The following is a 17,700-nucleotide window of genomic DNA, read 5'->3' on the forward strand; positions in this document are numbered from 1 at the left end:
AGACTGATTTTTTTTACATTAATGTAAACACAATAGGAGCACAAACAATAAGAAGATCCACTGACATGAGCTTCAGTGATAATTTAAATTAGAACTACTGTGAAAACCGAATTTACCATATTTAAGGATCATGATCAGCAACATAATATCACTTCTTGAATACTATATGTGAGGCAACTAGCAACACTTTATTAAACTGCTAGATTATTGGACGCGATGGGCCGGATGTTTAAGGGTGACAGCGACATTCACACAATACAGTAAACAAACTAAGCTAGCCCTCGAGGCTAATGCATGCTAACTACACTTACGACGGATTGGAAATGTGCGGCATTTTTTTTGCCAACACGACACCAAAATAAAACAACAAAAGGCTAGATACTATACTCAGGGTATCTGCACATTTTTTAAGTTTAATGACTTTTAAGACCTTTTAAAACCTCTTTAAAAAGGCAAAAAAATAAAATACCATTGCTGCTTCTTATATTAAAAATAGCTTGTTAAACACTGTTGGAGGTTAGTTTTTCATACATAATACATTATGAGACATAATCATAATGCAAAAGCAGGATTTTACTGTTATAGTGGGTTGAAATTGAGCTCAAATTAGAGAAGAAGTTATTTATATAAGACTAACTAATGATTAGTTTCATTATAGTTCCAGCTGCTGATTATTGTCTTACTTTCATTAATAAGTTGATTGGTTATGTAAAATAATCAGAAAATACTAACATAAATCAAGCAAATATAATTACGCACAAATCAACAATTCCAGATATTTCAAGCCTTTTTAAGGATCCGCTGGGACCCTATATACTGAACTAAGTAGCAGTCAGCTGTAAATTCGCCATTTATAAGCAGGACCTCTGTTTTAAGAGCAGCTGGTGACTATTTTTAGAGACGTGTTACCGCCATCTAACTATACTGGAGTTATCTACCCTTCACAAATAAACAGAGCCCGACCAATATATCAGTCAGCCGATATCGACTTAGCACAGATATATCAGTATCGGCGAATATGTTGTCTGATATGTGCTGAAACTGTTTTTTATTTTCTAAAAAGATATGTAGGCAGCATTTTATGTATATTTGACCCTTTTTAATTCAAGTTTCATACTTTGTTTATTATGCATGTTTTTTTGTGTTAATTCTAATCATTAAATTGATGTAATTTAATACAGTAACGTTTATTGTTAAACTGTAAAATATCCTACCTTCTTTACATTTGAGGGACCATGTGTTTATCTATATATTCTGCACATATAATATTATCAGCTAATATATCAATGGACTTTTTCACTCCCTTTTCACTCCCTTAATATCAATATTGGTCCTAAAAAAAAACCTAAATATTGGTCGGGCTCTACAAATAAAACAAAGAAAATTACTAGCTTTCTCCAGCACGTGTAAAAATAAAAATAAAAAAATGTATCCATCATTTACCTGAAAAAGACTAAAAACATTCCCAGATTGGGGCGAGAGCAAGTGTTTCTGTTTATCATTTAAACCCAAACTCTAAATAACAAAAACCAACACGTCTGGTTTTCCAATCACATCTCCACTTACTGCTTTATTTCCACAGACGCTAGAAAAGAGGGGGGGAATAATTTGGACAGAAACACCAAATGACTATTATACAGGCTTTAATTTTTCCATACTACATTTTTGACTGTATAAAAAGACTTTGCTGCACATTTGAATTATCGCCTGCTACAAAATCACCTGAAACTGGGATTCAACTAACTACAACTGCTCCATTTTTAATCAATATGTGACTATTTTAGGTCATTTCTTCAGCTTAGTGCTTTAACGTCAACTGTAGTTTTTTTGTTTTAATGTAAGCTGCCACCCATCCTCCTCCCCTTTGTGGCTCCACATGACCACAGGAAGAAGAGAGGGGACTGTTTATGAGACGAGAGGAAGCTGCAAACTTGTTTCAGAGGGTTAGATCAGGTAAAAGAGTGTTGCTGCTTCTCAGAAAAAAGAAGGAAGAAGAAAAAAAGACATCCAGCGGCAGATTAATTCATTAGTACAAACATGCAAGCCTTTCAATACTACGGGGCCTTCAACCAGATGGTCTCTGACACTTTCCGCAGGGTTTCCGCCAGTTTATTACAAGTCAAGACGGTCCGCCAGGGATTTAAGATGTTTGTTTTTTTAATAACTAAAATGTGTTATAGAAGTAGTGTGGCTCCGTTTAAAAGGGAGTGGGGTTCTCACACTTTTTCATATCAGGCACTCCTAATCTGATACAGATTATTACCAGGGGGCCCACAGCTGATAAGATGATAAGAGTTTGGCTTTTAAACATGTTTTATTATAGAGAACAAAGAAAGAAAGAAAGAAAGGAAGAAAGACACAGATAGACAGAGAGAGAAAGAGAGACAGAGAAAGAAAGAGAGAGAGACAGTATAGTTAAAGCCATTTATCAACTAATTATGTTAGAACTCCTAAACACCAAAACCAAATTCCTGAGTCCTATTTGCCACCCAGCTGAAGTGAAGAGGGGGTTGGAGGTTGAAGGGGTAGAGACAACTTTGGCCCAGACTCACTAAAAGCGGACTGACCTTTAAGGTGGACCAGCTATTCTCATATTAGGAACTGAGACCATAAATACACACAGTATAGTCTATACTGCTTCATACGGCCTGTATTCATGTTTTATTATACACACTAAACAGCATTTACTAAACAAAGCTGCAAAAACGTAAAGAAAAAAAAAATCACAAAAATCTAGTTATTTTTAACTATTTTAGCTACAAACAATCATTACAATTATCTATCTATCTATCTATCTATCTATATATCTATCTATAAGTATAAAGGAATTTATCTATATAGTAGATTTATAATGATAACGTGGTGTTTTTATAGCTCTAACGTGTAAAACATGGGTCATATTGTAACCCTGAACAGTAGGTTATACAGGGTTATAAGACAAACATATCTTGATTGTGTTGACCTAATCAAATACAAATCTCTTCTCTAAAGACCTCCCTATTTAAAAATCTGCTTTTAATGTTTGTTTTGTTGTTCTTTTATGTGTTTTGTTTTTCTATTTTTGTTTCTTCTTCTTCATTGCTTTTATTGTGACTGTTTTTTTATTCTGCATGGTTTCATTTGTCTTTGATTCTATAAAATAAATGTATTATTATTATCATCATTTAGAGGAAAGTGTAGCACAATAACTACCTCATAATAATAACAACAACACAACACAAGACGCAGGGCTGTAATCTGGCAGAGAGGTGCGGAAAGTTAACCTTTATGATTCGTGACCCTCAGTTCAGCACTGTGTCACTCGTCATCATCTCTTTCAGAATAAATCTACTGTACATTAAAGCTGTTTAATTGTGTCCCGGAGCAAAGTGGGCATCAACAACAACAATATCTAATATTGTAAGACCTCTGGAGACAGAGAGCGAGAGAGAGAACATATTACCACCAAAATCTGCTTTTCTACACCAAAGGCGATGGTTTATATTTTACAGTAAGTGTGCCATGTGCTCCACTGATGCTGCTCTGAGGATGTGGACAAACATTTCACATCTTTTTCCCCGACGGGCATCGGCTTATGAAACTTAGGAAAAAAACATACTAATACAAGCCCTATCTGTAGCATTTGTTGTGACCCCAACCTCCCCCTCCGCCTACAGTGCATGTACGCTTGCATAACCTCCATGTTCCTCTCCAATTCCCCTGGAGAACTTGCCTGAACCTCCGCATCCTCAGGCCCCTCCACAATAAAAGTATTGGGGGGGGGGGGGACCTCATAAAAACAAATAAATAAAAAACATGTCAGCTGCCAAACGTAATCAAGTAGTATGAGTGTTTGCCTGAGAATAAATAAGACTTAGAGGTGAAAACACGTAGCATTAGCCGGCAACACTTTCCCTCTCTCACTCTCACACTGGAGTCCAGAAATAGCCGTCTAAAATGACCACATCGATCACTGTCACCTCCCCCTCCTCCTCTAGATACCGTCCCAGACACAGTAAATGCCACTTAACATGACAGACAGTCGCAGAAAGGAGAAGGGGGGGGGGGGGGGGTTGTCGAGGGATACGAACCTACACTTCAAAGCTTTCTAAACACCCAGTGTCTTTAAAGCAGGGTGGGAAATTAACTCTAAATTAACAGAGCATGAATTGACACATTTTCCATCACACAAATAAAATATGGTTAATGAAATGGATTTTTTTTTTTTAAACTGTCTACAAGCCAAAATACGTTTGCACAAACTTGAATAAAAAGGCTCATTAATGCGTAATGTTGTTGTAAAAGTTGATGTACGTTCTTCCATCTGTGGGTCAATGTCTGGAAAATGACTTACACTCGTGTTAATCTTGTGTTTTAAACTTGTTTTTAGTTTCATTTGTTTTACTTTTTTGTAACTTATTTGTTTTAATGTGTTTCTTTTTCATCTATGCTGTTAATCTGTTATTTTATTGCTTTAAATGTAAAACACTGAACTGCATTTTATGCATTTACCCTACTCTTGTCTTCAGGTTCATTTTGACCCAGGAGGATAGGTGTTAACTCCAAAAATATACAGTTTAATTACATTTAAATGAGACCTACTGACCATTAGTTCCAAACATATGTGTAAAACCTGGAGGTTATAAATTGGCCAGAAAGGTCTAACACACAATTGGGGTGATAATTTATATATTATATGCTTTATTAAAAAAAGTCAATTTTGACCCGGGAAAACAAAAGTTGCTCCATCATTGGGAAGACAACATGAGGGATAAATAGTTATTATTATTATTATTATTATTATCATCATCATCAAATTCAAAAGGTTATTCTCCATTTCACAAATAAATATGGAGGCTGTAAACAAGGTAATACAATCTTTTCCAAACTTGAATATAAGCCCACTATTGCATTATTAACAGAGTGAAACCGATTATAACAAAAAAGAAAGAAAAGAAGGGTGTGCAGTTTCACCCGGGCTCATTTTCAGGAGTTTCCTAGCTTGGCAAACTAGACAAGAAGAAGCTGGTGTTAATTTCCCATGCTGCCCAAAAAAAGTGTCAACAATGAAAGAAAAGTTTAAAGAAAAGTAAAAGAAAGAGAAAGAGGGGGAGTGAGACAGACAACACAGGTGACGTCAAAAACCTTGAATGTAAGCTGTTAGCTGCAGACTTTGAACAGGTGATTTAAAACTCGGAGCAAGGTCACACACGGTGAGAAACTAGTGGCCTGCCAGATTATGAGTGTGTGTGTTCGAGTGTGTGTGTGTGTGTGTGTGTGTGTGTGTGTGTGAGAAATGTGTCTGGCAAAAAAAAAAAAAAAAGGGCAAACAACAGATGCCTGTGGATTCCCACCAGGGCCGCAGACACTGACCTCACTTTCACCCAAACGTAAACACAAGACAAAGTGTCTCGGTCCAAAACAAACACGGCAGCACGTGCTCGGGGAGTTACGGCGATGACAGCTCTTTAGTCAAACCGCACTACACTACACACTACACTACAGACCCACACAAACACACACACAGTCTGTAAATTACAAAACCACATGCTGGACCGGACTACTTGCTTAAATGTAGCGTACAAGAGGAAGGACTGTGCTTGCTAACTTCAACTGTGGTTGCAGTCAACCCTCACACACTGTTCATACTTATAATAAAAATATGAATAAGTTAACTTTATAAAGAGCCTTTCACAAACCCAAGGATGCTTTACAGAGAAACAACAACATTTTAATAGATCTTTTGTATTTTAGTTATTTTATGAAGGCTTACGTTTTGTTTTTGTTTTATTTGAGTTTCTTATTATTTCACAGTATCCCCTCATAGTTAAGTCTCTATACATACATTTTGGAACCACGTATCATTGATGAACACCTCATCAGTCGTTCATAAATTGGTGATTAATCCTTCATTTAGGTTTCCAGAGAGCAGAGAGTGTAATCTTTAGTTTCTAACACTTTTTGTTGATAGAAGTATTTGCAATCACACTACATAATGATCTATCAAACACTCAACAAAAATGTGTAAAACATTTTTAGACAGTTGAAACATTTATTTTTTTGTATATTCTGAGTCATGAGGATAAATCATCAAACTTCTGATTAAAAGAAAAGTTTAAAGTGTTTTTTTCCCTCTCAAATGTAAAAAATGTGTCAAATTAGACCCTGAACAGTATGTAGGGGTTTAAAAAAAACTCTTTTAAGCAGACAGTGCAGGAAGAACGGGGGGAAACCGAACGTTCACCCCGCAGACCACTGAACACAGCGTGGGGTTGGCAATGTGGTCGAGGAAGAACAGCTCTGCGAGTTCAAAACACGGCTCCAAAACTAACAGACAATAGTGTGCTCTTCCTTCCTTTAGCTGCACAATAAAAGCATCAAAATCAGTAAGAAGTGTTGATAAATTTAAAGGGTTATATCGTCTGGTTTTTGGCATTAAACAATCTTGACTCAATTCAAAAGCATGGCGCTGTAAACACTGAGCAGTTGGCATGCAGCAGCAGACCTTGGCCTACCTCTTATGATAATATGACTGTTACATAACCGAGCACTCCAGCTGAGCGGAGCACAGACTTTGAAGTGACAGCAAGCGCCCCCCTCCCCTTTCTCCTGCTGCTGCCCTGATCTCCTCCTGAGCGCCACGTGCCGCTGGTCTACCAGCCTGCTGTGCCATCTGACACACTGAACCCCTGACACCAAGTCTCCACAAGAGCAGACGGAAAAAAGGCAGACTGGCTCCAAACATGCAGACATACTACTAAAAAAACAGCAGCTATATCTGTGATGAAACGTCTGTGGAGATATTTCCTATTTACATCCCCCCCCGTCCCTTATTCACACCTCAGTGGAGACTGCTGGGTCAGCTACAAAACAGCAGCTTTTAGAGAAGGTGTGAAGCAGATACATTGCTATAATAAATCTACCATATCGAGGTCTTTATTCCAATTATTTTATATATTTTGTAGCAATTCTTCACTACTCACAATAAGGATGTAAAGGTGTTTTTTTATATAAGGGTCAGTGACAAACAAGGGTTGGCAAGATGAACAATTCCAAAAATATCTTTAAAAAATAGTTTTTTTTGGTATATTTTTTGTTGGTTTTATGTCATTTAAACCATTTTTTAAAAACCATAAGTTGCTCCTGAAAATATGAAATGATGTAACCACAAAAACAAAAAGATAAATATTAAATATTTTATCCACCTAAAGTGTATTTAAGTGTACTTATACAAATAATTACTTCATTTAAAAAAAAGACACCAAATGAAAAGAAAAGGTTTTTGGAGTATTTACATTTACATTTTCAAAGCATTTCGTCAATTTTGAGCAGGACATATCCTAAAAACAAGTACGTTTTGACGTAAAAGTTTGTAGCAAAACACAGTGTTGCTTTGCTAAAAGTGGATTATATTTATTCCACATTTATTTTCCTGTATATATCATCAGATTATGAAAAAATACTGGTTACACCAATTGGACACTGAGTTACATCACGTCATTGACCCGTATATATCGCTAAAAAGGGTCCCAGAATAAAGGGGTCCAACTGTGTTTACGTTGTTACCTGAATAAAATGGGAGGAACGACCCAGTACGAACCCAAAGGGGTGCATGTCATTTATAAACAACCACCACACTGCTGCAGGATGCTACACAACCCGGATAAAGGGGAGCAGACTGTTTATCTACCCGTCTAGTAAACTCCACCTTAAAACTATCACAGTTTCTGTCCACTGGACTGTCAAAATACAACAACAACAAGATAGACATTTATCTGGTAAATAGAGCTGGCACCAGATGATTTCAGCAGGGTTTAATGTTGTTCAAAAGGGGGGCGGCTGCGGCTCAGCAGGTAGTCCACCAATTTAAAAACATGTAGGTCCTTCAGTCCTTGGACAAAGATGCTGAAACCCTGAAATTGCTCCCGAAGGCTGTGCAGTGCAATCAGTGTGTGAATGAGCAGCTTGGCATCAGTGTTATGAATGAATATATGTATGAATGGGTGACATGTAGTTGCACAAGGGGAGACTATAAATGCAGCACATCTATTTTACAATCCACTTTGAAAAAGAAGAAGTGAATATCGAAACCAGAGAGATGCTTATTATTCACCACAGCTATCTAAAAACCACCATTGCACCCCTACCCCCCCTATATCCAGTATAACCTGCTCTGACAAGCCAGCATGGGGGGTAATACATCAAAAAACGAAAGATCAATCCCTTACGTTAGCGGTGTCAGACTTACAAGATTAAACACACACCTGGCTGACAGGTACAACAACTGGATGATAAATAACAGTTGTAAATGCTGCAATAAGTGAACGGCATCGGCTACATTTCATGCATTGTATGAGCACAGCCTCGACATAAATAAACATGGAGGTGCATGGGCATGATAGTCTGCAACTGAGAACCAGCTCTACTGCAAATTATGTGATAACATAATAATAATAAGAAGAATAATAATAATAATAAGCACACACTATATCTGGTTCAATAGCGTTTTTTCTCTTTCCACAATGCATGGGAAGCAATGTTGACATTTCTGTCTAGCTAGTTGCACACACACACACACACACACACACACTGATGCTACCACAACATCTGAAAACACAATAAGTGAATGGCATCAGCTACATTTCAAATATACACACACATACACTCATGCAATGTTTGAGCACAGCCTCTATGTAAATAAACATGAAGCTGCATGGGCATGACAATGTGCAACCGCGACAACCTGCTCTGCTGCAAACTATGTAAATAGATAATAATAAGAATAAAAAGCACACATGCACACACTATATGCGGTTCAACCCGGCCTCTAAGGTAAATAAACATGGAGGTGCATGAGCATGATAATGTGCAACTGTGGTAACCAGCTCTACTGCAAATGATGTCAATAAATAATAATAAAAGCACACACTGCATCTCTCTTTTCTTTCTTTCCACAGTGCATGGGAAGCAATGTTGACATTTCTGTCTAGCTAGTTGCGCGCGCGCGCGCGCACACACACACAAACACACATACACGCTGATGCCACCACACAATCTGAAATCACTAGCTCCCCCTTGCACCGGTCCTTCGCAATTACGCCAACACAAGGCCCCCCCCAAAAAATCCTGACAGACAAGAAGACAAAATGTCGGAATGGCTGAAGTCACATGACTCCTTTGTACTCAGAAAACCACCTCACGCACAAATAAACCCGACCAAACCGGGACAAATTTGCCTGATAACGACACAATGCATGCATGCTTCCCCCTAACAATAACCTCAGTGGCTCGTGCGCAACGTTTACAACATAAATCCGTCGTGTTTCTCCTGATGAAGAAAAAGTGGCAGCCATTTTGTGAAAGCTTGCGCAGGAGGAAAAAAAAAATCATGTAAATAAAAAAAAATATTGTTAATAAAAAAAGCATACCGATTCCTCTTCTTTCTCCATCCCCGTAGGCATCTGCGGCACAGCCCGGTTAATGGATGCATATTCGTGCAGGTCGGGTAAATCCTCGCAGCGGAAGACAGGCAGTGGCTTGGTTGCGTCCAGAGCCCGAGCCCGAAACGACAATTTACTCATATTATTATTTTTTCCACCTCTTCCTCACAAGTCGAGATGCAATATAAATCTATCCGATCTCCTAAAATTCACCCCGGTAACGAGTGGAGCTTTCATGGATGTTTCTGTGCAGGGTTTCAGTCTCTACTACTCGCTAGTAAAAAAAAAATTTTTTAGGGCGTCGCCAACAACGGAGCCAGGCGAGGCAGGCAAGGGTGGAGGAGGAGAGAAAAGGCCCGGATCTTGGTCGCTCTCTGTCGGACTGTTTTTTTCCGATGCTCCGCTCCCTACCGGTGGTTCAGTGCGCCATGGACAACATGGCGGACATTTAAAACTATTTTTTTTGCTCTGTTTCTCTCGGAGCGGTCCAACCCCCCTGATCGTGGACCGACCATTCCCACACGGTCCCGAGCGCTTGCGCGTTTGGTTGTGTGTGTGTGTGTGTAGAGAGAGAGGAAAAGGGGGAAGGGGGTTATTTTTTATTTTTTTGCAAACTCCTCTCTCCCCACACATATAATAAATTATTGAAATAATAAAACATTAAGGCATGACTGACTGAGATGTGTATATATATTTGGTAAGATGTAATAAATACATTTATAAGTAAATAAAAGGAATTGTTTTTTTTTAAGTGAAACATTCAAATAAATATAGGAAAATGTAAAAAATATGAAAATAAAATATATACACAAAAAGTAAGATTTATAATCTATTCTATATTATAGTTTCTGAATGGAAGAACTAATGGAGATCAAAGCAAATATCAAAAATGGAAGAAAAAAATAACATTTTTGATAAATATGCATTTTCTGCTGGTAAAAATGCATTATTATTATTATTCAAATATATTGTTGTTGAGTAAAATATATACACAAAAAGTAAAATTGATAACCTATATTGTTATTTTTTAAATGAAAGAATTAATAGAGACCTAATAAATAAAAACATTCAAGCAGTCACATTTTTAATAAATATGCATTTTCTACTAGTAAAAATGCATTATTATTTCTATTATTATTATTATTCAAATGTAATGTTGTTAGTTGAGTAAAATAAGTAAAAGTAAAATAAATATACACAAAATGTAAAAAAAAAATGGATTAACTGCCTAGATTATCATTTCTGGATAGAAGAACCAATAGAGACCAAATAAATAAAAGTATCAATTTATAAAACCGAGCAAATATAAAAAACATATCAAATTTCCTTTTTAATAAATATGCAATTTCAACCGATAAAAAATGAATCATTATTATTATTCAAATTAAGTGTTTTAAATTGAACATTATTTACATCACAGAGCCCTTTTAAATATAAATATTCATCAAATTAAATGTGTTTGTGATGTGATATTAAATCTACATCTCTCAAAATCATAAGAAATCCAATAAGGCTCATTTGGATATTCTATCCTTTAACTTTAACTCTTTAGTAATGCTTTAATATTATAAAAAGGACCAATCAGGGTGTCTTCTTGTTCCTTTAAATGTTACTTTTAGGGAATATAACTATACTAAAATGCCTTAAACAATACACACAGTTCAAAAGATTATCTGTAATTTAATTTAAAACAATTACTTGTTTCATTTAAACAATCTTATATCCTATTATGTTTTATTTTGAGGTACTTTGGGGAACGAAAATCCTTAACGAGGGGGTGCGGGGTACAAATTCCACATTATCAATTACAGACAATCACCTCAAATACCCAAAGATGTATCAGCTTCTGCTTACTAAACTGAAAGAGCAACTCCAATCCACTGAATATATATATATATATATATATATATATATATATATATATATATATATATATATATATATATATTATACATGCTGTAACAGCCGGCAGTAAAAAATAATGTTTATTCCAGGTGAGACGCTTCATTTCCACCATGTGAACAATGTCGCCCTCTTCTGGGCTGAGAGGCAAAGGATCAATCTTTCAGAAAGCCAACATGACGTGTGTATGGAGCACAAACACACACACACACGCCATACATCTCCACACCAAATATTTACATATAAAACACTGCAGCTCTGCAAATGCATTCACTATTCAGCCTGAACCAGTCCAGCATTAACCCTCAACATGCTCATCTCACTGAATTAAAAGGCTGTAATTCAGTATATTTCACACAACGTTTTTTGCCATTTCCCCACAGATTGTAGGGGTTGCAACACAACCAGAACCAAAGACGTCTACCATGTTAACAAATAACATTCATCACGGTCAGACTAATACTTCACAATCAATAACAACACCTTACCCATTGATGACATTAGGTTTAGCCAGGGTCCTCCCAGGGGAACTGAGGTTTGCTTTTCATTATTAAATCCATTAAATCCACTGACTGCATCATGATGGCCTGAAAGGAAATTGACAAAAGCAACAAAAACAGTCAGAAAAAGAGCTTAAAAGAGAAAAACAGAAACCCAACCAAGGTTTTTTTTTTTTGCTTCTTGATTAAAGCAGATTTGGGTAATGGTTTCATGGGTGGAGCCAAGACCAAAAAAAAAGGTTCATCCACCACCTGGTCTCAATTGTCAGCAATGATAGCCCTCCAACGACCACACCTGGCTGTGTTCAGGACTTTGTGTGCCATATAATCCAGATAAAAGCAATATTTAGTAAAGTGAAGCCCCCCGAAAGTTGATTTATTTAGTTTGCAGTGTCCAGACAGTGTCTTAATAGTCACCCAAACTTTCATCATTCCTTTTTAGTCTTCGTAGTGCTCATGGCAGATTTAGTGAGTATTCAAACCAGCTCCCTGTTGAGGTTGATTCCACACTTTCACCTAAAATCAATCAATCCCAATGTCCATACTCAAAGAATGGCAGACTTTGAGGCATGTTCTTGGCTTGTTCTTGTTCTTGTTGTTACTTGATTTTTATACATATTTTTAGATCGTTATTTATTTTAATACATATTTATTTATATTTATACTGATTGTAGCTGCTACAAGGATTGCTGCCAAACGAAATTTCATTGTATCTTGTGTGCAATGACAATAAAGCTTCTTTATCTTTACGTTCTAATTATGTCCTCAAGGGTTTAGGGCTCTCTCGCAGACTTTTTGAGCTCTTTATTTATGCACAATTTCTGTAAGTTCACATTTCTGTAGACTTTGCCCTGGGGGAATTACACGTGTTACAAGTGTTGTAATGTTAAATATAGGATTAGCAGAGGAAGCCCAAAAGCGTAGAGAAAAAAGGTTATGTACTATTTCTAGACCTTGCAGCTTCTTGTACTCAAGCTTGCCAGGTGGGACATTGGGATCAAATAGCTATTCTCTCTACATTGTACCAAACTATGAGAGGATTAGCGATGTGTTGCCTGTTAATTACGGTGAAGTTGATACTTTCTATAAGACATTACATTAAAACAAAAAGGTCTGCTAATCAATATTTTATTTAACCACACTCATAATGTTGGTCTGTTGGTCCAGCACTGTGGCCCAAACTGAAATAACTCCACAAACATTTGATGCATTGCTGTTAAATTTTGTACACAAATTCATTGTCTCCAGAGGACGAATCTTGAACAGACTGGTGATTTTAGGGCGATTGTGGGGTTGAGAGTTTTAGTTTTGTGGCAAATGTCTCAGGATATATTTAATTGCCATGAAATTTGCTACAGAAATTTAAAGTCCCCAGACGACTACCAATCCTAATGACTGTGGTCAGGGTCCAAAATTAACATCCTCGACCAGCTAAGTGTGGGTAGAATTTCCTTTCGGTTGCGTAAATCTCGGAAAGCTATCCACCACACTGTCGAGTTAAGGTTAGTACCAAAAATAGTCACGCAATAAAATATCTGGCATGATGGCTAGGAGGGAATTACTCATGTTTGTCCCTTTACAGTGTAGACGTGCACCATATTACATTTTTAACGTGCGTCTCAATAGTGTTGCAAAACTAGGAGTGCTCAAGATGATCTGAAGTTAAGGAGCACCAGCCATAGCGCATATATACACAACGCCGGATATCTGGAAAAACTGATATATTTTCAGGCGTTTTTGCCTGTCATCCACACGAAAACTCCGGTCAAAGTTTTAGTTTCCCGAACGTCACAGTATGCAACAGAAAATGCATCAACGTCAGGTGTGCGACCTTTGTTTAGGCTACTGTGAAGATCAGTATGGATGCTGTTAAAGTAGTGCTCTTGGTCATGATAGCGCTCGGCAGTGTATTTAAGCGGGTTTTTGTAGATGAAAACAATCTGGTGTGTACAATGTTTTTATTGAAAACGGAGGGGGGGGGAATATTCGTTTTTATAAATACCCAGCCACGTGTATACATGGCCATAGAACGCCTTGGGTGCTCCTAGTTTGGTGGCACTATTTACTGTACGGGGTATCAGCTACTTGACATCGCAGCTCTCTTGCCGCTACCTCTAATGCTAGCTACCCTTAATTAAATAGCTATAATGTGGCGTAATTTACAATTAGAAAGCCAACTATTACGACAAAAAAACACCAACGAAAATGTGAAAAAAGCTTCAAGAAGCTGGCTACACTATAATGTTGAGGCTATGGTGGTAAGTTGCTTGGTGTGTTTGTATTCAACATAATACCTTATTATTTCAATGAAATATACTGAAATGAATGCATATGTGACATGAAAAAGGTCATTTATTTCTACCAGTCCCCTTTGGCAAGTATTCAAAAAGTTAATTTCTGACACTGACTTTGGTGATCCCCCGTGACTTCTCATGTAGCGCCTCCAGAAGGTATAAATTTCACTTGGTCCAATACTTTTATGACCTAATTTATTACCTAAAACTAATAACATTTCCATCAACCTCAGCTGTACTTGTTGGTGGTGTTTAGTGTTAATTTGCTAATGTTGCCCTTAACACCCTATGTTAAGATAGAGACCAAAGTAAATATTATATCTGCCACACTTCTGCATATTATTAGAGCTGAAATAATTAATTAAATAACTAATTAGTCCATCAACAGAAGATTAATAGTCTAACATTTTGTGGTTATAGCTTTTCAGTTGTGAAGTTCTGTTGCTTTTCTCTGTCTTATGTGGTTGTTGACTGGTAGTTAGTTGGGCAAAATAAGCACTTGAAGAGAGGCTTTAGAAAATGGTGAATAATTTATGTCTCTTGTTATGTTAACACTTGGTTAAAAGGACATGTAATCTATACATGGTCCCTGATAATGATCCAAGTCAACTATGTAGTCAACTTAACGCCAGTTCATGCACATTTAACCACCAGGAAGTTCTTCTATAATGCAAAGCAGCTTTTTGATCTTCAGCACAGTGGAAACTGAAACCACAGGATGTGAATATGTATTTGAATATATGTTGGATGTACATAGCTATCCGTTTTAACTGATTGGTGCCTTAGTGAGTTTTCTTGTGAACTAACAAACGTTTGGTTTATATTCAGTGTCACTCAACAAAGCACATTGTCTAAAACAGTCATTGTAGGTTTTTCCTTCCTCATAAAATATTTGCAAACTGTTTAAATATTTTGAAACCTACATTGTGTTACATCTATGTTTAATAGCTAACTGTTTTTTTCTTACCTGAATTTGTTGGCACAATGCTGTGTTTCTCAGTGGATGCCTACGTGTACGTTCAATGCAAATGTGCGTCCTCAAGCGAACAGAGAAAACAGGGACTCGCCCTTTTATTTAACATTTCTAATCATCCTAGTTCAACCTGTGATAGATTAATCCATAGCCCTAAATGTGTTACTTATTTTCTCAATTCATTAATTAGCTATTTGGTCCAGAAAATGGTGAAAATGTTGACCGTTTTCTAAACCCAAGGGTGACATCCTCAAATGTATTGTTTTGTCATCAACCCAAAAATAAACAGCTTACTGTCACATAGAGAACTAAATAAACCAGAAAATATTCACATTTGAGATGTTTTTTTTCTTTTCTTAAAAGATGACTCAAAAAGATTAAAGAAGTATCAAAAAAGTTGGCGATAAATTAAATAGAAACTTGCCGACTTATAGATTAATTGCTGCAGCTCTAGATACATTATCAATATGTGATATTGTAATGCACTCGCTTTAAAAGTACTGAAATGTATAGTTTAGATACACACAAACTGTTCTGTTGTATGGCAGGTGAGCCTTTTACCATTGGTTTATGGTTATTTGACCTTTGGATGGTGGTGTATGCATGTTTCTAGTGTGTTTAAAAAACTAAAATTGGAAGTTAGAAGGAGGGGCACAATATGACGGACATATTATGATTGATAACTGCTTTAAAAGTATGGTTACATTCATATAATAAAGTACTAAAAGAAGAATGCCCTGAATTATTCTTGGACTTCCAGATATTTGTCAACCCTGCTATTAGTCAGAAATATCACATGTCAAATGAAGAGTCAGGTCCTTTTGTGTCCTGTCATGTGACCATTTAAAGTGACAAAGTGAAGTAATAAGCTGAAGAATAATCAATGAAAATATTTTAGGTTTTCTAAGTCAGTGTTGGTGACAGCTGTTTAAACTTATCAAAAACACGTTAACACACTAGCAGACCATTTTTAAAAGCCTTACAATACAATACTTTCATGCCTTACATTCTTTGTGTCAGCCTACAAAAGTGTCATGTGGGTGGGGTTTGTCCCACAATACCCACAGAGTTTACACAATCACAGGAAAGCACAGGAAACCCAAGTTATTGTACTTTTCTGGTTGAGAACTCACCTGGTCGGCTTGATGTAGCAAACCCCCTATATATGTGTTGTTTTTTTAAAAGCAGCTTTTATCAATAAATTTGAAGTATTGACAGTGCTGCTGTCATTGCTAGTCACCATGAGGCAGCTCTATCCTCGGCTCTGGATGCAGGATTTCCAAGCTTATTTTTTTACAAGGAGGCTAAATTAAGTTTTTAAATTGTATTTCAGTCCATGTAGGGAGAGGCTAGTGTAAGAAGGGGAGCTACAGTGGGTTAGATAATGCAATGGGGGGGAATATGAGGGATCAGGACCCATGCAGGCCAGGGCCAAGCAGTTCCCTGACAGACCACAGGAGCTGTCTGGCACTGTTTAGCCACACACCCCAAAAGCCTGTGATCCAACAATGTAACATTTCCAACCAAGATGATGATGAAAATCCCCTTAATGTAAAAAATGATGTCAAATATAAATAATGTATAGCTGAAGCTCTTCTTAACTCATCATCTACACCTTTTTTTTTGCTACTGAGGTTTTTTTCTGTCACTCCTTTTATAGCCAGATCAGATTTCCCCGACCTTGTATTTGAGCCATTACAATACAACGAATAATGAACTATATCTTTTTTGTTTTTTGCACAGTGAAATACATCTAATTCGCCATGATTGCACGATATTAACAAGCTGTTTGCTTCATGTGTTGGCAAAGTGATTGGGGAACTTGTGTGTGGTTTTTCCTTTTTTTTTTTTTAGTGCTGAATTGCATCCAGCTGACCAAGCTAGGAATTTGATTGCGTGTATGAAATCATCTGATGCCCAGAAACACACTATTCACGATGGGGGCCTCTTTTTTCTCTCTAAGCGACCAACATCATCATCATCATCATCATTAATATTATTATTATTATAAAAAATAATAATAAAAAAATTACTCACCATGTCGATATTTCTGCAGATGACTTTAAAACAGATGGGTGTACATTTTCTTGCAAGTCAGAAGTACAAAAACACACAACAACACACACAAAAACAGGCAACACGACGCAGCTAGCCAACTAACATTAATGCTAGCCCACTGCTACTTCTCCTAGCTTTATAATAATAATAATAATTTTTTTTACAAACGACACGATAAAGCTGGCACGTAGAGCAGCTGTCCACTTTCTATCCACCGTCGTCAAACAGCCTATTTTTTTTCTCCCAGTCGATGAAAAAAGTCAGTATTTCCCCCTTGTCGATGTAAAAAAAAAAGCAGGCAGAAACTAGAGAGAGAGGTGGACACCAAAGTGCTACTGTTGGGGGTTAACAACTTTGCTGTAAAAGACGGCTGCTGATTGGTCGATGCGAGCCACCAATCACCTGTGGAGAGTTCCTCGGTTGGTGACGTCACAGCAGCACCACGGGTGGATGGAGCGAGACGTGATTGGCTGACGGTGTGTCACGATGAAGTCGATGAGTATTATTAAGCTCAATGGCTGGTTGTTATTCTTATGGCCCACTGTTTTATATTC

The 17,700-nt window shown here is 37.0% G+C and overlaps 1 protein-coding gene across 2 annotated transcripts in view; it reads right to left on the minus strand.

Moving 5' to 3' along the window:
- Positions 1 to 17,457, minus strand: part of LOC133990412 (enhancer of polycomb homolog 1-like) — a 40,025-nt gene extending 22,568 nt beyond the window's left edge. The window contains exons 1-2 of one of the 2 annotated variants that reach the window (XM_062428720.1): positions 17,126 to 17,457; positions 11,810 to 11,908 (exon numbers count right to left, since the gene is read on the minus strand). Coding sequence is in view for 1 of the 2 variants with exons in the window: in XM_062428719.1 (XP_062284703.1) it covers positions 9,408 to 9,560 (153 nt within the window). In the remaining variant the exon portion in view is untranslated. Of the gene's footprint in view, positions 1 to 9,407; positions 9,841 to 11,809; positions 11,909 to 17,125 lie in introns of those variants that run through there. The other variant, XM_062428719.1, reaches the window with a different exon arrangement.
- Between the last annotated feature and the right edge of the window lie 243 nt (positions 17,458 to 17,700).

Source organism: Scomber scombrus, chromosome 11 (genome assembly GCF_963691925.1).
Source record: "Scomber scombrus chromosome 11, fScoSco1.1, whole genome shotgun sequence".
NCBI lineage: Eukaryota > Metazoa > Chordata > Actinopteri > Scombriformes > Scombridae > Scomber > Scomber scombrus.